At 47.3% G+C, this 26,514-nt stretch overlaps 1 protein-coding gene across 4 annotated transcripts in view; it reads right to left on the bottom strand.

Moving 5' to 3' along the window:
• ncalda (neurocalcin delta a) overlaps nt 1–26,514 on the bottom strand; it is a 132,473-nt gene that overhangs the window by 9,117 nt on the left and 96,842 nt on the right. For all 4 annotated transcript variants that reach the window (XM_083634384.1, XM_083634383.1, XM_083634385.1 and 1 more), the window contains one exon: nt 10,104–10,514. In XM_083634384.1, coding sequence (XP_083490510.1) covers nt 10,104–10,481 — 378 coding nt within the window. In that variant the 5' untranslated portion in view covers nt 10,482–10,514. The remainder of the gene's footprint in view (nt 1–10,103; nt 10,515–26,514) is intronic.

The following is a 26,514-nucleotide window of genomic DNA, read 5'->3' as shown; positions in this document are numbered from 1 at the left end:
GCAAACATATATGTGCATTACCGCCACCTACTGGAGTTTGATATCAGCCAAACGCCTGAGGGGTGGGCATGGAAACGAAGGCCACGCGAGCCCAGTGCATTGTGGGAAATGTAGTATTTCGAGTCCCCGCACCCCCCCCCCCCCCCACCCCCCCCCCCCCCCCCACACACAGAGTGGATTTCTGGTGATATCTCAGGCTGTAAACAACCAATTTCAAAAATTTCAACGGATTCTAAAACCTTAGGGGCGTGAGATTTAATATATATTCATATTCCCCACGGAAAACCCGGCCTTTAAGTGTTAAAGACCCTGGAAACCGAAATCCATAAAAACCTTCTAACTATGTAATTTAGGGTCTTATGTGACTAATTGTAAGCCTCAAAAAGTTTGAGACATTAGTTTCAACCCAAATTCTAAATATCACCATTCTCTGTTTACAATTGTTCTTGAGGCAGGATTTGAATTGGGTGGTGCTTGTGCTTAACGGCTTAAAATTGACGTCAATGGGCGGATCCAATCATAAAGTAGCTTACAGTTGTCCATTCTACAAAACCTTGGTGCCCCCGCACTCAGCCCGCTGGGACCGAGTGCTGCTCTGCCAGGCAGCATTTGAGGAAATTATTCGGGGACGGTCCTCCTCACCTCCAGGGAGACACATCACGTTTCTTTAAATGCGTGTTTAAAAAGTCTGTACATTAAACACATTAGGCTCATGTTTTTGTATCTGTTGTGGGCTTTTTTCTCTTTTTTTATATTTTTGAGAGGACAAGAATACAGCAGATGTCAAAACATCACATTACATTCAAATGACAAGTTCTCTGTCCCCTTCTTTTTTCCCCACACTAAAAACCTATTAAAAAAAACCAAAACAAAGGGGAGTATAACAAAATGATATCCACATCCACAGACATCTTTCCCCTTCTCAATACTAGGCTGCACACAGGCATTCAATACAGTATAAACATAAGATACAAACATGGACACCATGTTTCTACACCATGCTGACCATATATCCAACAAAAACAAACTCACCAAGATCACCCATGCTGCCTCCAAAATCATCCACTCCCCCACACCCAATCTGTCAGACATGAACGACATAGTCATCAAACGCCTCGCATCTCACAATAGTAAATAACCCCGATCACCGACTCAACTCACACTTCACACTACTGCCATCAGGCCGCAGATACAGAGCACTCAAATGGAGAAGAGCACGTTTTGGTAGAAGTTTTGTCCCCTCTGCAATAACCTCCCTGAACAAAATGCCCCACTGACCTTGTACAGTTCCAGACCTTACCTCACCCTACCTTACGTTTGTGTTATATGTTGTGTTTATATGTTGTGTTTATATGTTGTGTTTATATGTTGTGTTTATATGTTGTGTTTATATGTTGTGTTTATATGTACTGTGCTTACTGAACATGTACCGACTGAAAACACATTTCCTACGGGACAAATAAATCTACGGTATCTATCTATGGACAGCACAAAACATACACCATAGCAGACAAAAACAAAAGAAAAGCAAAAACAAAAAAGTGCCTTACTGCCTAAAATATACCATTTTGTTGTGGGCTATTTTCAATTTATTTTACCGACCATATTTGGATTTCCTTTCCACGGCCACTGCCTTTGAAACAATAGGCTCTTTCATACACAGATCACGCAAAATTGCAGTTTAGGAGTCCCGCAAAGGCCGCAGCCTCGCCACAGAAATTGCTTTCACACAGAGCCAAGCAGCACGACCACATTCCCGTGCTGCGGTGTACTTTCAGGTGAAATCCCCCGCTCCCGGATTGAAAGGCGAGTGGAGGGATTTCCAGCTCCCCCTAGCCCAAATGAATATTTTCACAGGTTAGTGTAGCCTAGGCTACTGTATGATGAACGAATTCATTCAACAACAAGACTTCCCTCCTTCTCCTCTAGTCCGCTGAGCAGGGAGGATAGGTGCACTCGCATGGTGGGCGGGCTCGCCTTAATATCAAAACGGGCTCCGCCGCGGAGTGCATCTGCTGACTTTCTGGCAGCGAAGTGTTGCATTAATTGCATTCAAGGAAAGCCAACTTTATTTATACAACACATTTCATATAAGTAAATTCACTGACTAAGCAGATCGATATGGTGTCACCTTGTGTAATTCATTCAACAACCAAACATTGCTGATGTATGCCAGCCAAGGAGGTGCAGCTGTGCAGGCGCAGAAAACACGAAAGTGAAGCATTCGCACTGTTCCGCCTTGCTGCTCCGACGCTTTCAAGTGAGGCGGGTTGCCTGCTAAACCGGCGCTGTGACAAGCTTTGCTCCTGGGACAAAAGGCGTATAACAATTTACCACCAACGCGCGTTCATGACTTTCACATCGGAGGAGCGGATCCTATTTTCCGTGCATTTTTCGTCTTTCAAGGCCGGTGTGAAAGAGCCTAATAACAACAGTAGCGCTAGTCGCTAGCTCATTGCTACACGCTGAAAATGATAGATGTGGATTATGCAATGAAGCAGCCTGCATGGTACGTTCGGTGGATGCCTGTAAACAGCCTTTTTGGTGGTGCAGTGGTAAGCGCTGTCGCCTCACAAAATCTGGGGGAGGGGGGGGGGGGGGACAAAACATTCTGTATTTATTAACTTATTACCGTATATATATATTTAAATCTTTTTATTGAGATTTTCAAAGATATGTCAAGACAACATTCCAAACAACATAAAGTACACAACACTTCAAACAAATATATAGGTAGCTGGAATAGATCAGATGAAATAGAAATAAAACAAAATAAAACATACATACAGATATACCTGTGGGAATCAGTGGTGGTGGTGGGGGGCGGGGATCTGTCTTTATTAACTTATTTATTGTTTTGTATTGTATTATATGTTTGTGCACTCGGCTCCACTGAAAATGAGGGTCCCCCTCAGTGGGCTCAGAGTTGAAATAAAGGCTTCAAATGAAATGAAAAACAGCATCACCGATCTATGATTATATTTCCATGGCTTAGGTCGAGAGAGGTGGAGGCAAACCAACATGCACTTCAATCATCACACAGACTATTCATCAGTGCTGTGTTGTGTGCCCTCTCGCCCCTGTTGCATTTCAGGCTGAAAGCACAGCCCACTCTCTCCATCTCTAATAAGGAGGAGGATTTAAGGGGAATGGGAGCTTAAATAGGCGCTGGGTATGTCTCCTATTACATACAAGCAAGGCTGCTGAGCTCTGGGCCTGGGGCCACAGTGGAGCTGAGCTCTGGGCCTGGGACACACAGTGGAGCTGAGCTCTGGGCCTGGGGTCACAGTGGAGCTGAGCTCTGGGCCTGGGGTCACAGTGGAGCTGAGCTCTGGGCCTGGGGTCACAGTGGAGCTGAGCTCTGGGCCTGGGGTCACAGTGGAGCTGAGCTCTGGGCCTGGGGTCACAGTGGAGCTGAGCTCTGGGCCTGGGGTCACAGTGGAGCTGAGCTCTGGGCCTGGGGTCACAGTGGAGCTGAGCTCTGGGCCTGGGGTCACAGTGGAGCTGAGCTCTGGGCCTGGGGTGCTGAGGAACTACCTGCAGCCATAGTTAATACAGCTGTCAGTTCGGTCTACAGCGCAGTCTGTTACTAATCGAAATCCTTTAAATTGCTTTGAGTGTTTATTTTATCGTGAAAATGAGCACAAATGGAAGAATGAGCTTCACTTCCTAAATTCCAAAATGACAACAAGCAATCAATAGGAAGTGGATAGGTCAGAAGCTTAACACCCTTTCATTATTGCTGTGACTGCAGAAGGATCATAGAAGAGCAAAGTGCTGCGGAAACAAATACAATAAGAGAGACGGGGGGCCCTATTTTGGTACAGGCGACATCCCCTATTTGTGCTTGCGCACCTGTTTGCATGCCTTAATGATAGCAGTCCGCCTTGCGCAAGTGTCCAGGTGTTATGCCGAGTTTTGCACCACTGCCCGGCAGCAGCTAAACGCATCCCCACCTCACGGGAGCAGATTGTAATGATTTATACAGAAATGTAACTGTTTAAGTAATATAATTGTCTGGGTAGACGTGACCTCCCTGTTTTCTAAGTAAAAATATGGTGGGGATGCAATTCTCGGCGGGGATGCCGAAACATTCACGGCACCTCCCGCAGGTGCAAATTAGAGCCGTGCCCCAAAATGCCAGCGCAAACCAGGCAATGCCTGGCCGTTCAAATCATCATCAATCAAACCAATCAGATTCCCGTCTCGCAATTGCTGTGTTTGCGCGAAGCATGCAATATGCTGTAATTCTCTCCATGCGTAATAGAGTGGACTCACTCGTGCCGAGGACAGAGATAGATGGAGAGAGCTTGTTGACAGATCGCCTGTGGTGCCAACTACCCTCCGGGTTATGGGATAGGTGAAGGTGAATAGCCTATTGCAAGTAGGCTAATGTCCATTGTCCTTGTTGGACAAAGTTTTCTCAATTAATTTCCCTCTTTGCGATGTGATAAAAGTTTCTCAGTGAGTTATAGTTGATTGCCTCACTTAATTATCTGCTAATTTTACATCTACTTCAGGTCTGTGCGTAATAGAAGAAGGGGAAGCCGCACACTCTGGTTCCAGATGCAACGGTCTCGGCCGTAGCCTTTGTCAAGTCTCAGGGTACTTATGTCTGTGCGTAATGACATCCAAAATGAATTTTACTCTGCACTGCGCTGCACGGAGATTATGGTGCGCTCAAGCGCAGCGGGGTATTTAGCGTGTAAGAGGTGCTTTTAAAAGGTCTTAGCACAAAGTAATTGTGCGCATGCTGACGATAGGTTAATGCCATCTATCCCCACATGTTTGAGCCAAAACGCCTGGTTTGGCATGTGGCACACCTACTGTATGTCCAGTACGCGGCGTTAAACGAGCGCAAACGAGCGCAAACGCTAAATTACCGCTTTTGCAACGATAGGGCCCATGGGCTTTTTTTGGTCTCAGCTCCATTCCCTTCTACAATGGCTTCCATGCTTCAAATACCCGAGTGCTTGATTTAACAAAGTCAATCCTGTTGTTTTTATCCAGCCTGTTATTACCCAGGTCTGATTCTTTCTTCACCAACACCCAGGGAAACTAACCTTATCTCAGCTGGTTTCTATCTTCCTCTCTCTGTCTCTTTCTCTCCCATTCTCCCTTCCCATAACACCCTGCCTAGTGCCTACTGGTCTATACTCCTGGCTGAGTGTCTGTCGGTATCTCCACTCTCACCTCATGCTTCGCCTTATGGCAAGATTCTCTTTATTTCTTTCAGTAATTCAACAGTGAACACTGCCTAGGCATTGTTCTGTTTCTCTGTCATCCATCCTCTCTTTCATCTATTCGTACATTTTCAACAGCATTACGCCATCTTTACAAAGCAGTAATGGCCTAAGCAGCATCCATGCTGCAAGCTGAATGCCCTGACGAGAAGAAAGAGGAGGCCCTTTTTCGCGTGTTTTGTATTCCTGCAGCAGGGCAGCTTCCAGACAAGACCACAACATCAGCCCCCGTCGAGCAGGAACCAGTCTGAGCACCAATGAGTGAGGACAGAGAGAAGAAAGGAGGACAACAACATGGAGCTACTGAGCCTCAACTCTGGACTGATTACCTGTCCACTTATGGATCAAAGTCAGGGAGAGTGAAAAGCAGCAGGTTGTATACATCATGGCTGTGATTAGTGCAGTGGTCAAAAGGTCACGGCTGTCAAAACGGCGGATTTACATTTCATTTTTTGTTCTTCACAATAAGAAGCCTTCCGTTAGTTTGTCAATGGAACGCTTTTAATATGAAGCAGCAGCAGGAAATAATGTTTTCATTAGCAACACAGCTCTGATAGACGACTGAAAGTGATCAGGAGGAAACTGTAAAATAAAGCAGATATCTGAAAGTACGAACAGAACAGGAGAGAAACTAAACAAAAGCTACAAAACAGTCTACTGAGAGCTGAACACACAGAAGGCTTAAAAAAGGTCTTTCTGTCTGGTCTCCAGCACAGATATGAGTTGAGTCTCACAACCGCTTGCAACACACGCTTGAGGGGGAATAAGAAGGCAGAAATGGAGAAGGGGGGTCGTCACAGGTTGGCGAGATGTCACCGGCTCACCGTAGCCCGCTTGGAGGCGGGTCCAACCTGCTTTGGCCCCACTCCAAAGAAGGTCCATCTTGAGCACGGCTTGGCACAGCTTGGCACAGCTCAGCACGTTGACATGTTCAGCGCAGCATGGTTTGATGCAGCCAAAAAGGCCAGTGGAAAAGGGGTATTATTGATGCAGGTAGGGCCAGCTGAGCACTGTTTGAGTGGTCCTGCACGCTCAACATGCAAGCACACACACACACACACACACACACACACACACACACACACACACACACACACACACACACACACACACTATCTCACCATCACACCACATATGAATGTTTCCCGTATTCACCTGAGCAGTGATCCATCTACCTTCATATTCGATTCAATCTCAGTAAATTACCACTACGACCGCTCTCCATCTCCTTCTCGCCATTTGAGACAATGCACTTCCCTCTGCGCCTGCCTGCTCCGCTGAGATAACACCACTTTTCACATGGAGAGGTTAGACATCAACTATTGATGAGTGGATGAGACAAGTTGATCTTTCTCGCTGTGTTCAGGGTTTGCCATTATCTGAAGAAAATGAGCCAGGCTGGCTGCGATCCATCTCATTCAATTACTCCCACAGCAGCAAGGCCAATTATGAGCATCACTAGCATTTACACACTCTCTGCAGGAGATAGCATTAGCTAGCTGGAGTGAGCCTCAGCTCTGACACACTCCTGCAGGAGAGAGCATTAGCTAGCTGGAGTGAACCTCAGCTCTGACACACTCCTGCAGGAGATAGCATTAGCTAGCTGGAGTGAGCCTCAGCTCTGACACACTCCTGCAGGAGATAGCATTAGCTAGCTGGAGTGAGCCTCAGCTCTGACACACTCCTGCACGAGATAGCATTAGCTAGCTGGAGTGAACCTCAGCTCTGACACACTCCTGCAGGAGAGAGCATTAGCTAGCTGGAGTGAGCCTCAGCTCCGACACACCCCTGCAGATGTGCCCCCACTGGTGAACTGCATCCCTAAAAGGCCAGCTCCCTGGGAGTCCCCCCGCTGGTCACCTTGCAGCCCTCCACGACCAGACCTCTGTTGCTCCCCCTGCTGACCAGCCTCCAGGCCAGCTCCTCAATGTTCCTCCTGCTAGTAAGCCTGCAGTGCTGCAGGGCCAGCTCCTTGGTGCTCCTCCTCCTGCTGGTAAGCCTGCAGTGCTGCAGGGCCAGCTCCTTGGTGCTCCTCCTCCTGCTGGTAAGCCTGCAGTGCTGCAGGGCCAGCTCCTTGGTGCTCCTCCTCCTGCTGGTAAGCCTGCAGTGCTGCAGGGCCAGCTCCTTGGTGCTCCTCCTCCTGCTGGTAAGCCTGCAGTGCTGCAGGGCCAGCTCCTTGGTGCTCCTCCTGCTGGTAAGCCTGCAGTGCTGCAGGGCCAGCTCCTTGGTGCTCCTCCTCCTGCTGGTAAGCCTGCAGTGCTGCAGGGCCAGCTCCTTGGTGCTCCTCCTCCTGCTGGTAAGCCTGCAGTGCTGCAGGGCCAGCTCCTTGGTGCTCCTCCTCCTGCTGGTAAGCCTGCAGTGCTGCAGGGCCAGCTCCTTGGTGCTCCTCCTCCTGCTGGTAAGCCTGCAGTGCTGCAGGGCCAGCTCCTTGGTGCTCCTCCTCCTGCTGGTAAGCCTGCAGTGCTGCAGGGCCAGCTCCTTGGTGCTCCTCCTCCTGCTGGTAAGCCTGCAGTGCTGCAGGGCCAGCTCCTTGGTGCTCCTCCTCCTGCTGGTAAGCCTGCAGTGCTGCAGGGCCAGCTCCTTGGTGCTCCTCCTCCTGCTGGTAAGCCTGCAGTGCTGCAGGGCCAGCTCCTTGGTGCTCCTCCTCCTGCTGGTAAGCCTGCAGTGCTGCAGGGCCAGCTCCTTGGTGCTCCTCCTGCTGGTAAGCCTGCAGTGCTGCAGGGCCAGCTCCTTGGTGCTCCTCCTCCTGCTGGTAAGCCTGCAGTGCTGCAGGGCCAGCTCCTTGGTGCTCCTCCTCCTGCTGGTAAGCCTGCAGTGCTGCAGGGCCAGCTCCTTGGTGCTCCTCCTCCTGCTGGTAAGCCTGCAGTGCTGCAGGGCCAGCTCCTTGGTGCTCCTCCTCCTGCTGGTAAGCCTGCAGTGCTGCAGGGCCAGCTCCTTGGTGCTCCTCCTCCTGCTGGTAAGCCTGCAGTGCTGCAGGGCCAGCTCCTTGGTGCTCCTCCTCCTGCTGGTAAGCCTGCAGTGCTGCAGGGCCAGCTCCTTGGTGCTCCTCCTCCTGCTGGTAAGCCTGCAGTGCTGCAGGGCCAGCTCCTTGGTGCTCCTCCTCCTGCTGGTCAGCCTGCAGTGCTGCAGGGCCAGCTCCTTGGTGCTCCTCCTCCTGCTGGTAAGCCTGCAGTGCTGCAGGGCCAGCTCCTTGGTGGTGCTCCTCCTCCTGCTGGTAAGCCTGCAGTGCTGCAGGGCCAGCTCCTTGGTGCTCCTCCTCCTGCTGGTCAGCCTGCAGTGCTGCAGGGCCAGCTCCTTGGTGCTCCTCCTCCTGCTGGTAAGCCTGCAGTGCTGCAGGGCCAGCTCCTTGGTGCTCCTCCTCCTGCTGGTAAGCCTGCAGTGCTGCAGGGCCAGCTCCTTGGTGCTCCTCCTCCTGCTGGTAAGCCTGCAGTGCTGCAGGGCCAGCCACGGCCTTCCTCATCGCCGACTTCCTGTGGGGCGGCCCATCCTTCCTCGTCGACCTCCTGTGGGGTCCATCCCTAATCACCAGCCTCCCGCCTGGTCCTGCCTGCGGTACCAGTATCCAGGTCGACCTCCCAAATTGTCCAACATTCAGGGGCAGCATCGAGGCCGGCCTCCGGACCTGCTCTGCCCCAAGTTGAACTGACCCAAACCCCCTTTACCCACAGTAAATCTTCATCTAACCACTGCTCAAAACTCAATCCACCCAGTAAATCAAACGTTACTACGAAATCGGACATTTCCTTGTTAGAGATTTGTAGACTGACAGGCTAACAGTGGGCGGAGTCAGCACAGGTGTTCTTCATTCATCAGGGAGCGGAGTGATACTGCGGTTGGAGCCGAAATGTAGATTGTTGGCCTATTTACCACTGTTGCTAGCCAATCAGAATCCAGTATTCACTCATGCTGTTGTAGAAGCTATATTACCGCTTTTGCGAAGATAGGGCCCTTAATCTTCCTGGGGTCCTCACACAATACAAATAGTTAATAATAAGGTAAGAGAATACTTAAGACAACAATAATAAGAGGAAACATTAATTTAAACTAAATGTGTGTGTGTGTGTGTGTGTGTGTGTGTGTGTGTGTGTGTGTGTGTGTGTGTGACTGTTACTCTCTTAACAGTCACGTGACTGTTGAGCTCTATAGAAGGGTTTCTTGTATACAAACATTAGTGGGTGCGCGCGCAGGGACAGAGGATGACAAGAACTGCATCGAACTGATCGCCCATTGGTTCAACACAGGTGCATCACAAACCCACAGTGAAGTGTAGAAACTTCAATTTTATATCTATTCCAAGCTGTCACTCTACATTTTACATAAATACCACCTGTAATGCCTACATTAAAATAAAATAAGTAATCTGAAGGGCTGGGTCATTTGAGCAGTGAGTGTGGGTGGCGCTAATGCATGTTTTAATTTGTTTACAAACCACTGTTAAACAAAACGGTAGAAGACGAAAAGCAGCAGTGAGTGAGTGTGCTGCGGGGGTGTTCGACTTGTTGAACACCCAAGTCAGCAACTCGTGTACCAACATTTTGTTGCCGACTGCCGTTCATGTGAATTTTCCCTGTCGGAATCTTGTTTTTCCGATGACTCCGACACCACATGAATGCACTATAAGGCTACAAATATGTCACTTCTAGCAACAACAAAAAACAAGATGGCAGCGGCTGCGAATGCCAAACGGAGGCTTCAAAACGGGAGTCCACAAACCAATGGGTAAGGTCACACACACTCCATCCATCGCTTTTATACAGTCTATGATTTAAGCCCATGGGAACTATGGCCAGTTCCATATACTGTAAATGTCCATAGAGAGATACACTAGGCATGATCCATCCACTCAGCATGCACACTCACCTGTACGATCTCCAGCATCTCTGCCTTGCTGATGTACCCGTTCCCGTCCAGATCGTACATACTGAAGGCCCACTTCAGCTTCTGCTCCAGCTTGCCACGTGACGTCACGCTCAGTGCGATGATGAACTCCCGGAAGTCTATCGTCCCGTCACCGTTGGCGTCGAACGTGCGGAAGACGTGCTCGGCGAACTTGGAGGCGTCGCCGTAAGGGAAGAAGTTGCCATAGATCTTCTTGAACTCCTCCATGGACAGGTTCCCACTGGGGCAGTCCCGGAGGAAGCCCTTGTACCACTCCTGGATCTCATGCTCGGTGAAGTCGGTGCTCTCCAGCAGGTCCTGCATCACCTCAGGACGGAGCTTGCTGTTCTGCTTCCCCATGTCTGTCTGTCCTGTCAATGACTCGGCTCACAGCTGGGAGGGAGAGAAGTGATGAGAGTATTGTTTTAGGCTGTGATGGACATCGATAGACAAATGAACATTTTACAGTGTGCAGCACAAAATTATGCATATCTGCCCAAATTGATCTCTTGGGTCCCAGAAAAACGAGATTATGAGATTATGTCTTAGACATACAAAGACACACACCAAATACTTGAATACTTGAAGTGTACTTGATGGACAGGATCACTGGCTGAATGGCACAAATTCTTGACTCATTTTCTATCAGAATTTTAATCTGTATGGCTGATTCAGTATCACACAATTCTCGTACAAGACTTAAAAACACTCCCTTCTTCCCAACTGATGGAACTTTCCGTGGAAAACAGATCACAATACACACAGCACCATATGTCCTACACGGATTTAACTAGTCTAATAAAATCTCTTGCGCACACATTCAGCGGAGGCTTAGAAGCATAGTGAGGGAGCTAAAAAAGGTGGCCCAGTCAAACAGCATTTGAGCTAAGTTGAGCTGCTCTACAAACAAACCTTCATATTCATAATCTCTTGAGTAATCATTTCTTAATTCTCTCCCTGGCATTGCCATGACAGGGCTTGTGGTGCAGATCTTTATGAAATGGAAAAAGCTTTACAACCCCCTTGTGTGAAAATGTGAAATCTAAAGTTAACACAAAATAACAACAAAGAGTCATCAACATAGTTGAGGCAACATTTTACAGCTATATATTCTCCTGACAAGTCAAGTCAAGTGTCCATAAAAATGACTCTGGAGTCTGGAAGCAGTGCATTTGCTAGCCGTCATGTTGATGTTGACTGATTGCTTACTTGGAGATGTCAGACAAGAGGTAAGATTTGGTGACACGGATATTCTGCATAAAACACCTTAAAGAACAGCCTTTCAACAGAGCATTCACAACTTGTTTGACTAGTAACTATTGACTATTTCATAACTGCATAGCTGTAATCCATTTACGATGCTGATGTATTGGGATGGCCAGCAAGCAAGCATGAAGTAGATTAATGGTATCAAACTATAATTTTAAAGTCACAACTAAAACCTGATATTATATTATCATCTAAAGACCAATGCATAGTGCTCTTGTGCAAACCACCCTTCAGATGAGAGAGACAGAGACACAGTAGATAGATAGATGGATAGACAGACAGATAGATGGAAAGGAAGACAGAAAAAGATAAGCAGAGAGATGAAACAGGACAAGAGAGAGTTTTCTGTCAGTCTATTTGGTGACACTGGCAGCTACAAACATGATCCTGATCACAGTGAGATTGTGTTCTGAGTACAATTGAGACTGTCTGTAATCATGCTGTGTGTGTGTGTGTGTGTGTGTGTGTGTGTGTGTGTGTGTGTGCGCGTGCATGCGTGCGTGCACGCTCATATATGTGTTTGGTCTGATGGTTGGTTGGTGTGTTACCATTAGCCTGGTAAACCAAAGTGCATGCCATGGACCAATCAGGGACCTGCCTCATAGTTGACAACGTAACTGGCCAATCAGGGACACCGCTGGCAAAAAAAAAAAGGCGGCTCCTGAAGCAACGAGCGGTGGGTAACATTTACGTTAGTCAAGTAAACACAGCCATAAGTGCAGTTATTGCAGAAATAGACTCAATAACAACATAACAAGAACAAGATATGTTACCATGTCACAGTAAATTGTCTTAATTGTCTTAAGACAATTTACTGTGATATGGAAACTCATTTCCATTAGTCTCATTGAGACTAATGGAAATGAGTTTCCCATATGTAGTGATCTCACTGTTACAGTACTGAGTGAAGCCAGTGTTTGTGTTGAGTTTATATCCTGTATATATTCAGTCTGTATGTGTTTATATTCAGTATGTGTTCAGCCTCTGTGCAGAGGCCTGCAGGCCTACAGCCTTCAGTCTGAATGGGCCAGGAAACAAATCCCTTGTGTGTTCAAACTATAGCAAGGTCCTTGAATACAACCTTGCTAAAGGAAACCATAAAAAATGAGTGCAGCCGCAGCAAATTTCTCTTTCACATCCCTGAGATCATGTCCTTGAGCTTGCTAAACCATCCGGTTGACCACATTTGTGTTTCGTTCTGCGACTGCGAGACCGTCTGGCTTCTGCCCTGGAGCGGGCTAATTCAGATTCCACAAGGCGGACGGGCCAATCAGGGACCTGCCTCGTAGTTGACATCGTAACCGGCCAATCAGGAACGCCACTGGCAAAACAGTAATGGCTGCTTTCATGGCTCTCCGCCTCGAGCAGTAATGTCAACGTTTGTTGAGACAGCCATAAGTGCAGTCATTGCAGAAATAGACTCAATAACAACAATTAAAAAAGAAAAGAGTACGCAACAGCGGATTTTCTCAGCAGAAAAGACGTTTTCGCCGCTCTCCCGAGTGGATTTGTATTTGACTGGATCAGATGCTGATTGGCTGAAGGACTGGCTACTTCCACCCACTGAAATGACTGTGCACAGTACAGAGTCCAGACGGATTCACAGAACAACACAGAATGTGAGTTCAGGGATCCGGATGGTTTTAACCAGGCTACATGTCCTTCACATTGTCTAGTTAATTCCCACAATCTGAGATTGAGAGAAAATGACATTTAAAATCTGACAAACCAAGTTGCATGGATAAAAAAATAAATAGACGTCCTGTACTCAAGGTCCAATCAAGGCTACCACTGAGTAGAAATTCCACACTGTAAGCAAGGATATTTGAGAAGTGATAACTTATCAGAGTGTGGATTTATCTACTTTCACAGCCTGATGGAAAAGCTCTGACTGAAGCTTTGCATAAAACACAGCAGCCAGGCAGGGTGGCTCACACTAAAACACAGCAGCCAGGCAGGGTGGCTCACACTAAAACACAGCAGCCAGGCAGGGTGGCTCACACTAAAACACAGCAGCCAGGCAGGGTGGCTCACACTAAAACACAGCAGCCAGGCAGGGTGGCTCACACTAAAACACAGCAGCCAGGCAGGGTGGCTCACACTAAAACACAGCAGCCAGGCAGGGCGGCTCACACTAAAACACAGCAGCCAGGCAGGGTGGCTCACACTAAAACACAGCAGCCAGGCAGGGTGGCTCACACTAAAACACAGCAGCCAGGCAGGGTGGCTCACACTAAAACACAGCAGCCAGGCAGGGTGGCTCACACTAAAACACAGCAGCCAGGCAGGGCGGCTCACACTAAAACACAGCAGCCAGGCAGGGCAGCTCACACTGCAGAACAGCTTCACCATGCTTTGGTAAACATGATGAAAATGGCTCTCATGGCTGGGTGGATTATAACCAGAATCAGGGGGACATACTGTATCACCTGAGAGGCACATAAATGGAAGGGTGCATTTTCAGAGTCATTATTTTTTACACTATCGCCTCAATAAGATTTTGTTTACATCTATCACACACTCTTGTTTGCTCAGCCATACCGAGCAATGCAAAAACGGCTTAACATTTAGGCAGCGCACTGTTTAAATGTTAAATGTTAAACCGTGATAATAAAGGTAAGGGGGGGGAACACAATAGTAGATAGCAATATTTAGCAGGCAGTATGAATATCGATAAAAACAGAAGATCACCTGGAGACTAAAATCCAGAGTACCAGTGCTGGAAAAGATTCTCTGAAGGGCATGTAGACGTTAGATATTAATACTATATTTGGAACAAGGTGTTTAATCTGCAAGCAAAACCTAGGCTGCAGATGAAAGGTTAAGAAGTGCAAAAAAAAAAGTGGACTTAAAAGTTAAAAGGTGGCTGCTTGTCTCACTGAGAGCATCTTTTTGAGGAGCACTCTGTTCACATTCATACACACATTCATACCTGGAGGCTGACCAGTACAACCACAGTCTGATCTGCTGGCCACTGCAGCTCCACTGGAGTGGTCAGAGTTAACAGGCCTTGCTCAAGGGCACCTCAGTAGTGGTAACGAGGGAGGGGCAAGGGCTGCTTGTTCACTTTCCCCACCCAGATTTATCCTGCCAGTCCGGAGATTGAACTGACAACCTTCTGGTCACAAACTCGCTTCTCTAACCTTTAGACCACCACTGCCCAAGCCCTGTGGCTATTCAGACATTACATTTAACCTGTAGTTACTTCCAGGAGGTTTTATCCATGTTGGCATTTTGTTTCTCTACCTTTGTTTGGTCCTCCTTTCTGGCCAGCAACAGGCTGTAGTGCATTACATTCATTTAAAGAGCATCAAAGCTTTTATGTCCTGGAGTCTTACATTAGGAGTCAGGAATAAACATCCAAAAAGACGGTCTTCTGACCAATCCTCATTTGGCACAAGATGTTTTCATCAGCTGGGTCCTCCTGTGACTCAACATTTAAAACACTCTGGGCCCTATCTTGGTACAGGCGATATCCCCTATTTGCGCTGGCGCACCTGTTTGCGTGCCTTAACGATAGCAGCCCGCCACGCGCAAGTGTCCAGGTGTTATGCCGAGTTTTGCACAACCGCCCTGCCGGCGCTAAATGCATCCGCACCTCACGGGAGCATATTGTAATGATTTATACAGAAACATAACTGTTTAAAAATTATATAATTGTCTGGGTAGACGTGACCTCCCTGTTTTGTAAGTTAAAACAGCCCCGAAATATGGTGGGGATGCAATTCTTGGCGGCCATGCGGAAACGTTGACGGCACCTGCTGCAGGCGCAAATTAGAGCCGTGCCGTCATTTGCGCCCAGAAAATGCCAGCGCAAACGGGATTTGGGCAGTCTTAAGCACCAGAATTATGAATAGAAGGTGAATAGCCTATTGCAGGTAGGCTACAATGCCCATTGTGCAACAGGTTTTCTCTTAGCGCAAAGTAATTGCTGTCCCCACATTTTTGTGCCAAAATGCCTGGTTTGGCCTCTGGCACGCCTCCCTCATGCAGTACAATTATAACATTTAACACTGACTGCACTGACTGCTCTTTAACACTGACTGCACTGACTGCTCTTTAACACTTACTGCACTGACTGCTCTTTAACACTTACTGCACTGAATGCTCTTTAACACTGACTGCACTGACTGATCTTTAACACTTACTGCACTGACTGCTCTTTAACACTTACTGCACTGACTGCTCTTTACCACTTACTGCACTGACTGCTCTTTAACACTTACTGCACTGACTGCTCTTTAACACTTACTGCACTGACTGCTCTTTACCACTTACTGCACTGACTGCTCTTTAACACTTACTGCACTGACTGCTCTTTAACACTTACTGCACTGAATGCTCTTTAACACTTACTGCACTGACTGCTCTTTACCACTTACTGCACTGACTGCTCTTTAACACTTACTGCACTGACTGCTCTTTAACACTTACTGCACTGACTGCTCTTTAACACTTACTGCACTGACTGCTCTTTAACACTTACTGCACTGACTGCTCTTTAACACTTACTGCACTGAATGCTCTTTAACACTTACTGCACTGAATGCTCTTTAACACTTACTGCACTGACTGCTCTTTAACACTGACTGCACTGACTGCTCTTTAACACTTACTGCACTGACTGCTCTTTAACACTTACTGCACTGACTGCTCTTTAACACTTACTGCACTGACTGCTCTTTAACACTTACTGCACTGAATGCTCTTTAACACTTACTGCACTGACTGCTCTTTAACACTTACTGCACTGACTGCTCTTTAACACTTACTGCACTGACTGCTCTTTAACACTTACTGCACTGAATGCTCTTTAACACTTACTGCACTGACTGCTCTTTAACACTTACTGCACTGACTGCTCTTTAACACTTACTGCACTGACTGCTCTTTAACACTTACTGCACTGACTGCTCTTTAACACTTACTGCACTGACTGCTCTTTAACACTTACTGCACTGAATGCTCTTTAACACTTACTGCACTGACTGCTCTTTAACACTTACTGCACTGAATGCTCTTTAACACTTACTGCACTGACTGCTCTTTAACACTTACTGCACTGACTGCTCTTTAACACTTACTGCACTGAATGCTCTTTAACACTGACTGCTCTTTAACACTGACTGCTCTTTATCACTTACTGCACTGAATGCTCTTTAACACTGACTGCTCTTTAACACTGACTGCTCTTTATCACTTACTGCACTGAATGCTCTTTAACACTTACTGCACTGAATGCTCTTTAACACTTACTGCACTGAATGCTCTTTAACACTGACTGCACTGACTGCTCTTTAACACTTACTGCACTGAATGCTCTTTAACACTTACTGCACTGACTGCTCTTTAACACTTACTGCACTGACTGCTCTTTAACACTTACTGCACTGACTGCTCTTTAACACTTACTGCACTGACTGCTCTTTAACACTTACTGCACTGAATGCTCTTTAACACTTACTGCACTGACTGCTCTTTAACACTTACTGCACTGAATGCTCTTTAACACTTACTGCACTGACTGCTCTTTAACACTTACTGCACTGACTGCTCTTTAACACTTACTGCACTGAATGCTCTTTAACACTGACTGCTCTTTAACACTGACTGCTCTTTATCACTTACTGCACTGAATGCTCTTTAACACTGACTGCTCTTTAACACTGACTGCTCTTTATCACTTACTGCACAGAATGCTCTTTAACACTTACTGCACTGAATGCTCTTTAACACTTACTGCACAGAATGCTCTTTAACACTCACTGCACTGACTGCTCTTTAACACTTACTGCACTGACTGCTCTTTAACACTGACTGCTCTTTAACACTTACTGCACTGACTGCTCTTTAACACTTACTGCACTGAATGCTCTTTAACACTTACTGCACTGACTGCTCTTTAACACTTACTGCACTGAATGCTCTTTAACACTTACTGCACTGACTGCTCTTTAACACTTACTGCACTGACTGCTCTTTAACACTTACTGCACTGAATGCTCTTTAACACTGACTGCTCTTTAACACTGACTGCTCTTTATCACTTACTGCACTGAATGCTCTTTAACACTTACTGCACTGAATGCTCTTTAACACTTACTGCACTGAATGCTCTTTAACACTGACTGCACTGACTGCTCTTTAACACTTACTGCACTGAATGCTCTTTAACACTTACTGCACTGACTGCTCTTTAACACTTACTGCACTGACTGCTCTTTAACACTTACTGCACTGACTGCTCTTTAACACTTACTGCACTGAATGCTCTTTAACACTTACTGCACTGACTGCTCTTTAACACTTACTGCACTGAATGCTCTTTAACACTTACTGCACTGACTGCTCTTTAACACTTACTGCACTGACTGCTCTTTAACACTTACTGCACTGAATGCTCTTTAACACTGACTGCTCTTTAACACTGACTGCTCTTTATCACTTACTGCACAGAATGCTCTTTAACACTTACTGCACTGACTGCTCTTTAACACTTACTGCACTGAATGCTCTTTAACACTGACTGCTCTTTAACACTGACTGCTCTTTATCACTTACTGCACTGACTGCACTTTAACACTTACTGCAATGACTGCTCTTTATCACTTACTGCACAGAATGCTCTTTAACACTGACTGCTCTGAATGCTCTTTAACACTTACTGCACTGACTGCACTTTAACACTTACTGCACAGAATGCTCTTTAACACTTACTGCACTGACTGCTCTTTAACACTTACTGCAATGACTGCTCTTTAACACTGACTGCACTGACTGCTCTTTAACACTGACTGCTCTTTAACACTGACTGCTCTTTATCACTTACTGCACTGACTGCACTTTAACACTTACTGCAATGACTGCTCTTTAACACTTACTGCACTGACTGCTCTTTAACACTTACTGCAATGACTGCTCTTTATCACTTACTGCACTGACTGCTCTTTATCACTTACTGCACTGACTGCTCTTTAACACTGACTGCACTGACTGCTCTTTAACACTTACTGCACTGACTGCTCTTTAACACTTACTGCACTGACTGCTCTTTATCACTTACTGCACTGACTGCTCTTTAACACTGACTGCACTGACTGCTCTTTAACACTGACTGCACTGACTGCTCTTTAACACTGACTGCACTGACTGCTCTTTAACACTGACTGCACTGACTGCTCTTTAATACTTACTGCACTGACTGCTCTTTATCACTTACTGCACTGACTGCTCTTTAACACTGACTGCACTGACTGCTCTTTAACACTGACTGCACATTCAGTGCAGTAACATTTAAAATGGTAAATGGCCTGCATTTATATAGCGCTTTTATCCAAAGCGCTTTACAGTCAGTAGGTACATTCACCCATTCACACACTGATGGTGGCAGGTTACCACGCAGGGTGCTGGCACACCAACGGGAGCAATTTGGGGTTCAGTGTCTTGACCAAGGACACTTCAACATGGAGACTGGAGGAGCTGGGAATCGAACCACCGACCTCTTTTATCCAAAGCGATTAGTTGAGGACCCGCTCTACCTCCTGAGCTACAGCCACTCTGGCTTTAGCCAATTACTGCACTGACTGCTCTTTAAGCTGCTGCAACAGCAACTTAAAGCTCTTGACTAGTGAAATCGACAACCATGACCATGCTATAACACACACACACACACACACACACACACACACACACACACACTAGAACCTACTCTAACTCGTCACCCCAATGACATGCTCAGTCAACCAGTAGCTGGCGAGTGGCGACCCACTTGTGTGGTGACATGGATTTTATTTTCAGCTGCTCTTGTGTGTGCATGTGTGTGTGAGACATGTGTATGCATGTGTGTGTGAGAGATGTGTGTGTGCATGTGTGTGTATGTGAGAGAGAGAGAGACAGAGAGAGAGAGAGAGTGTGTGTGTGTGTGTTGTAGTGCTACCGTGTGTATATTTCAGATTGATATTTCAGATTGACAGCAGATGTCACGTTCCCTCTCAGCAGGTCAGACGGAGTGGTGACAGATTCAGATTCAAATTGAGTCTGGACAGAACTGGTTCAAATGACATAACCTCCCCTCTTCATATACACACACTCACAAGTACAGCTGCAGACACTTTCCAACCACATCCTAAGTGGAAAAAGCAATCTGTGCAAAAGGACTTGACTGTAGTGAAGGGCTGAGAAGGCTGTGTGATGGTAATAGTGTGTGACTGTAGTGAAGGGCTGAGAAGGCTGTGTGATGGTAATAGTGTGTGACTGTAGTGAAGGGCTGAGAAGGCAGTGTGATGGTAATAGTGTGTGACTGTAGTGAAGGGCTGAGAAGGCTGTGCGATGGTAATAGTGTGTGACTGTAGTGAAGGGCTGAGAAGGCTGTGCGATGGTAATAGTGTGTGACTGTAGTGAAGGGCTGAGAAGGCTGTGCGATGGTAATAGTGTGTGACTGTAGTGAAGGGCTGAGAAGGCAGTGTGATGGTAATAGTGTGACTGTAGTGAAGGGCTGAGAAGGCTGTGTGATGGTAATAGTGTGTGAAGAATAATAGGTTTATCAGAAGGCTCTCGTTCACTGATAGGAGAATGATCAGTGGGGAGGCTGGAGAGAGGGAGGGGAGGAGAACAAAGGAGTGAGAGGCAGAAAAGATATGTGGACTAGAATTAGGAATTAGATGCATTGGGGCGTCCAAGTAGTGCAGCGGTAGATTCCCTACTGTTCCCCATTGCCTAACAACACATGGGTCGCAGGTTCGAGCCCCCATGTTACATCCGGCTTGGTCGGGTGTACATACAAGCACAATTGGCCGTGTCTGTGGTTGGGAAGCCAGACTAAGGCTATGTGTCCTGGTCGCTGCACTAGCGCCCAGAGCTGGTTCCAGAACAAAATGCCTTAGGGTGCATCTGAATTTAGTGGGGTTGCACTAGTAGCGACAGTGGCAGTGCGGACTGGCAATGAAAAATTATGTTACACGTCCCGAGTGTGGTCCCAGATGAACAGATGAAGTCAACTTTCAAAAATGGTCTCCCTATAATGAAATGCAACTATGGGGAATAACATAATCACACATTAACATAATTGGGGTCATTGAATCCACAAGAGTCACAGGCGTTCCTGTCATACCCAGTTCATGCAATTCCAAGACTGTTTAGGGGCCCCAGTATGCAGAAATATACAAATTGAATAGGCGAAAATAATATATTTATACTGTATGGAAAATACTGCATGGTTTTTGCAAAGACTGCACAGGAAAAAACTGCACAGGCACCTTGGGATAACTCTTGTTATGATTTGGTGCTATATAAATATAAAATTGATTGATTGATTAGCATAAAGTGGGCACTCTTGGGTACCAACAGAACATTCTCATTCGAGGTCAAGGGACCCCTTTGAAAATGGCCATGCATGGTTTTCTCTCTTCTAGTTTATGAACTTTAGCTTTAAACATGAGCCTGCTACATCCTCTGAAAGACAGTACTATCGGCCACAGACACAAATTTCAAATGAAGGTGCAAAATATTAAACTGAGGGTGCAATGCATGCTCTTGCACCCCCATAGAAACAGGCCTGCTAGCGCCTCCTCTGGTCGGTGGGGGCGCCTGTTCGGGAAACGGGGGGGGGGACTGGGGGGAATAGGATGATCCTCCCACATGCTACGTCCTGCCGGGGAAACCCCTCAATGTCAGGTGAAAAGAAGCGGCTGGCACATGTATCGGAGGAAGCATGTGCTAGTCTACAACTCTCCCCAGATCGGCAGAGGGGGGTGGAGCAATGAGCAGGACAGCAGGGGGAATTGGCAAAGTAGAATTGGGGAGAAAATGGGGGGAAATCCAAGAGAGAGAGAAAAGATTAATTAGATGCATTTTTGATCTAATAATTCATTAGCTGTGACCAGCAGCTCTATAAGTCACTCTGTCGTTTGGTCCACAAACAGTTCACCACCCTTTAACGGGCACAGGGGGTACATTTCAAAATGCAGAGGCAGAGTAGGGTGGACTGCCCCTGCCACCCCGCATTTATGAAATTTGCACATGTGGTCGTAGCTATTCATGCTTATTATATCTACCTATATTGGAAAAACAGTTAAAGAATGTCTCCACACTGGAATGTAATCTATTTTCGATTTCACCCTTTTTACACACATACACACCTCTTCATCTTGTTCTCCTCCACATCTGCTCTTCTGTCTCCATATATCCTACTTGAACCTTTCCTCCTCTCTGCCACCCCATTCACACAGTCCAGCTCTCCTCTACCCTATTCCCTACCTCCTCCTCCTCCTCTTTTTTCATCTTACACATGGCCCCTTCACTCTCTTTTCAAGCAGTAACCATAGAAACCTTCTGCAAAGACTCCCATTGATACGCTTTTTGGCAGAATGCACTCACACACACAGACACAAGCATGCATGCACACACACACGCACGCACGCACGCACGCACACGCACGCACGCACACACACATGCACACACACACGCACACACACACACACACACCATATATTGAGTCAGTTTGCAGGATGTGTGGGTGTGGGTGGATGGGCAGGTATGGGACATGGTGCAGGTGTGTGAGGTGAGTAGCAGGTAGCCGACTGCGATGAGCAAAACATCTATATGAGAAGCAGTCACAATCCTGCAGCAGTTAATTGAGGGAATGAATAGACAAAGTGCTCCAACATTATGTTAATCAACCCTGCATGCATCCTTCATTTGCAGAAGCCACTGTAGCCTATTCTTTTAAAGGTTCTACAATTTGTGGAGTAAAAAAAAGTGAAATTTAAAGGTGCCATGTGTAACATTTTTACTGTACCTTAAGAAATCATGACCACATTAATTTGGAGACATTATTATTGTAAACGTTGCCGAGAACACTGGCAACTTCTAGTGGCCTTTTTGCTGCATTTTATGTTTGCCACATTTTGGGAAAATCTACTGCATTGCTTTAAGAAACCAAAAGCAATATTAGCTTCACGACACAGAACAGGAAGAGGGCCGCTGTTCTTCCAGGGCGAATTTAGCATGTAGCAACATCCTCTTTGCAACAGGAAGCAATGAGCTTCATGGCAAAATGTGGTCTCAATTCTGAGAAACACTAGGACTAACATCACCAATGGTGTGAGACAGGCTAGCAATTAACTCCACTAGTCTCATTTGTTTATGGTAACTATATGCCATGCTACACGTAGCTCCGTTAGTCAAAATCAAACACCTTGCTTTTGTTCACGGACAAAATTGAAAGAGACTCCTCTTCAAATAAACTGTCAAAAACAAGTATAGATAACAACATGGCCAGAAAACCTTCTAATGAACCAAAGCATTCCTATAAGGCCCATGCAGCCTGCCCCCCCCCCTCTTGAAGTAAGCTCATCCACTTTAACATGCAGCCTGCCCCCCCCCCTCCTGAAGTAAGCTCATCCACTTTAACATGCAGCCTGCCCCCCCCTCCTGAAGTAAGCTCATCCACTTTAACATGCAGCCTGCCCCCCTCCTGAAGTAAGCTCATCCACTTTAACATGCAGCCTCCCCCCTCCTGAATTAAGCTCATCCACTTTAACATGCAGCCTGCCCCCCCCCTCCTGAAGTAAGCTCATCCACTTTAACATGCAGCCTCCCCCCTCCTGAATTAAGCTCATCCACTTTAACATGCAGCCTGCCCCCCCCCCCTCCTGAAGTAAGCTCATCCACTTTAACATGCAGCCTGCCCCCCCCTCCTGAAGTAAGCTCATCCACTTTAACATGCAGCCTGCCCCCCTCCTGAAGTAAGCTCATACACTTTAACATGCAGCCTGCCTCCCTCCTGAAGTAAGCTCATCCACTTTAACATGCAGCCTGCCTCCCTCCTGAAGTAAGCTCATCCACTTTAACATGCAGCCTGCCCCCCCCTCCTGAAGTAAGCTCATCCACTTTAACATGCAGCCTGCCCCCCTCCTGAAGTAAGCTCATCCACTTTAACATGCAGCCTGCCAGTCCCCCCCTCCTGAAGTAAGCTCATCCACTTTAACATGCAGCCTGCCCCCCTCCTGAAGTAAGCTCATCCACTTTAACATGCAGCCTGCCTCCCTCCTGAAGTAAGCTCATCCACTTTAACATGCAGCCTGCCAGTCCCCCCCTCCTGAAGTAAGCTCATCCACTTTAACATGCAGCCTGCCCCCCTCCTGAAGTAAGCTCATCCACTTTAACATGCAGCCTGCCTCCCTCCTGAAGTAAGCTCATCCACTTTAACATGCAGCCTGCCTCCCTCCTGAAGTAAGCTCATCCACTTCAACATGCAGCCCCCCCCTGAAGTAAGCTCATCCACTTTAACATGCAGCCTGCCCCCCTCCTGAAGTAAGCTCATCCACTTTAACATGCAGCCTGCCAGCCCCCCCCTCCTGAAGTAAGCTCATCCACTTTAACATGCAGCCTGCCCCCCTCCTGAAGTAAGCTCATCCACTTTAACATGTAGCCTGCCCCCCTCCTGAAGTAAGCTCATCCACTTTAACATGCAGCCTGCCCCCCCCTCCTGAAGTAAGCTCATCCACTGTAACATGCAGCCTGCCTCCCTCCTGAAGTAAGCTCATCCACTTTAACATGCAGCCTGCCCCCCCCTCCTGAAGTAAGCTCATCCACTGTAACATGCAGCCTGCCCCCCCCTCCTGAAGTAAGCTCATCCACTGTAACATGCAGCCTGCCCCCCCCTCCTAAAGTAAGCTCATCCACTTTAACATGCAGCCTGCCTCCCTCCTGAAGTAAGCTCATCCACTTTAACATGCAGCCTGCCAGCCCCCCCCTCCTGAGGTAAGCTCATCCACTTTAACATGCAGCCTGCCCCCCTCCTGAAGTAAGCTCATCCACTTTAACATGCAGCCTGCCTCCCTCCTGAAGTAAGCTCATCCACTTTAACATGCAGCCTGCCCCCCTCCTGAAGTAAGCTCATCCACTTTAACATGCAACCTGCCCCCCCCCTCCTGAAGTAAGCTCATCCACTTTAACATGCAGCCTGCCCCCCTCCTGAAGTAAGCTCATCCACTTTAACATGCAACCTGCCCCCCCCCTCCTGAAGTAAGCTCATCCACTTTAACATGCAGCCTGCCCCCCCCTCCTGAAGTAAGCTCATCCACTGTAACATGCAGCCTGCCCCCCCCTCCTGAAGTAAGCTCATCCACTTTAACATGCAGCCTGCCTCCCTCCTGAAGTAAGCTCATCCACTTTAACATGCAGCCTGCCTCCCTCCTGAAGTAAGCTCATCCACTTTAACATGCAGCCTGCCCCCCCTCCTGAAGTAAGCTCATCCACTTTAACATGCAGCCTGCCCCCCCCCCTCCTGAAGTAAGCTCATCCACTTTAACATGCAGCCTGCCCCCCCTCCTGAAGTAAGCTCATCCACTTTAACATGCAGCCTGCCCCCCCCTCCTGAAGTAAGCTCATCCACTTTAACATGCAGCCTCCCCCCTCCTGAAGTAAGCTCATCCACTTTAACATGCAGCCTGCCTCCCTCCTGAAGTAAGCTCATCCACTTTAACATGCAGCCTGCCCCCCCCCTCCTGAAGTAAGCTCATCCACTTTAACATGCAGCCTGCCAGCCCCCCCCCTCCTGAAGTAAGCTCATCCACTTTAACATGCAGCCTGCCCCCCCCCCTCCTGAAGTAAGCTCATCCACTTTACCATGCAGCCTGCCCCCCCCCTCCTGAAGTAAGCTCATCCACTTTAACATGCAGCCTGCCCCCCCCCTCCTGAAGTAAGCTCATCCACTTTAACATGCAGCCTGCCCCCCTCCTGAAGTCAGCTCATCCACTTTAACAGCTGCTGTTGGGGAGGGCTTAGGGTCCAGCTGCAGCAGTTTCCTGTAGAGAAGGCATCTAGGATGGAAAGGAGCAGGGTAAGTGTGCATGACTCTGATGTTGTGGTTGAAGAGATAAACAATCCGGAGAACTGTCTCTCACCCTGCCGTATAGCTTCAAGTCCAAATGGTTTTAAAGGGATAGAATGTACATGGCTTTATTTTCAATCTGTGTGCAGGACAAACTGTGGTAGAGCCCTCACTGCTAATAGCCTAGCACTACAATGGCAGTCTATGGGATTTTTGTCTACTCCGGTTTAGTCGCCCAAAATGCACATTCCAACATTCCACATTACATCGCTTTACTGTAATGCAGCCTTTAAAGCCTGGAGAAGACAACACTTATGTCATATCACCATATTACAATATCCAAAATCTAATCTGAGACGATATCTACTCTCATATCACAAAAAGATATAATATCGATATATTGCCCAGCCCTATCTAGAACCCATTCTTTCATCATAATTTTAAAGGTTTAAAACTAATGTCAGATAGCTGAGGCAGTGGCTGTAATGGTATAAGAATCCCCCACTCTCCAGCAGCTGTACCCTGCATTAAACTGTAGGGTTTTTTCGCAAACGATTCCTCTTTGCTGTGGGGCACCACTGCAGCACTTCAGGGCAGTTGTGGGCCGGTTATGGTGGCAACATCTGAACACAAGGGCTGGGCCCCGGCCAATGACTTAACCCCAAGGATCCCACGCTGCTAACCCGGCTTAGAGCGAAACATAACTGTGTCTTAGCTGGATTCACACAGCACTCTCAGCAAAGCCCTGCACATTCCTGCTGTGCTCTGGTCTGCTCAAGCTGTGGCAGAGGACTCCTTCATCATCTCTCACACACTGTCTCTATCATACACACGCACGCACGCACGCACGCACACACACACACACACACACACACACACACACACACACACACACACACACACACACACACACACACACACACACACACACACACACACACACACACACACACACACACACACACACACACACAGGGAGAGATAAAAATGGCAGATCCCACTAGAGGATCCTGGAACGCCAGACATGCAAACTGAGGCTACAGACCCTGGAGGAAGAGCTCAACTCTTAACACCGATACCTTTTCCTTCAACTCCACCAACACACAGACCCAGATGTTTCTGGATCCCACCCTTCAACTCACACATATGCTACGGTTAGTATTCTAAGCCAGTGGAGTGCTGCATGGGATTTTGCGTAAATGTAAAGAAAATCAATGCAAGAAAGAAAAAGAAGAAACAATAAACATTGGGTGCAACTAAGCACAGCAAGTCATCCCCTCAGACTCCCAG

Source organism: Poromitra crassiceps, assembly GCF_964638095.1.
Source record: "Poromitra crassiceps genome assembly, chromosome: 1".
Classification (NCBI taxonomy): domain Eukaryota; kingdom Metazoa; phylum Chordata; class Actinopteri; order Beryciformes; family Melamphaidae; genus Poromitra; species Poromitra crassiceps.
This window is presented reverse-complemented; position numbering and strand designations above follow the sequence as displayed.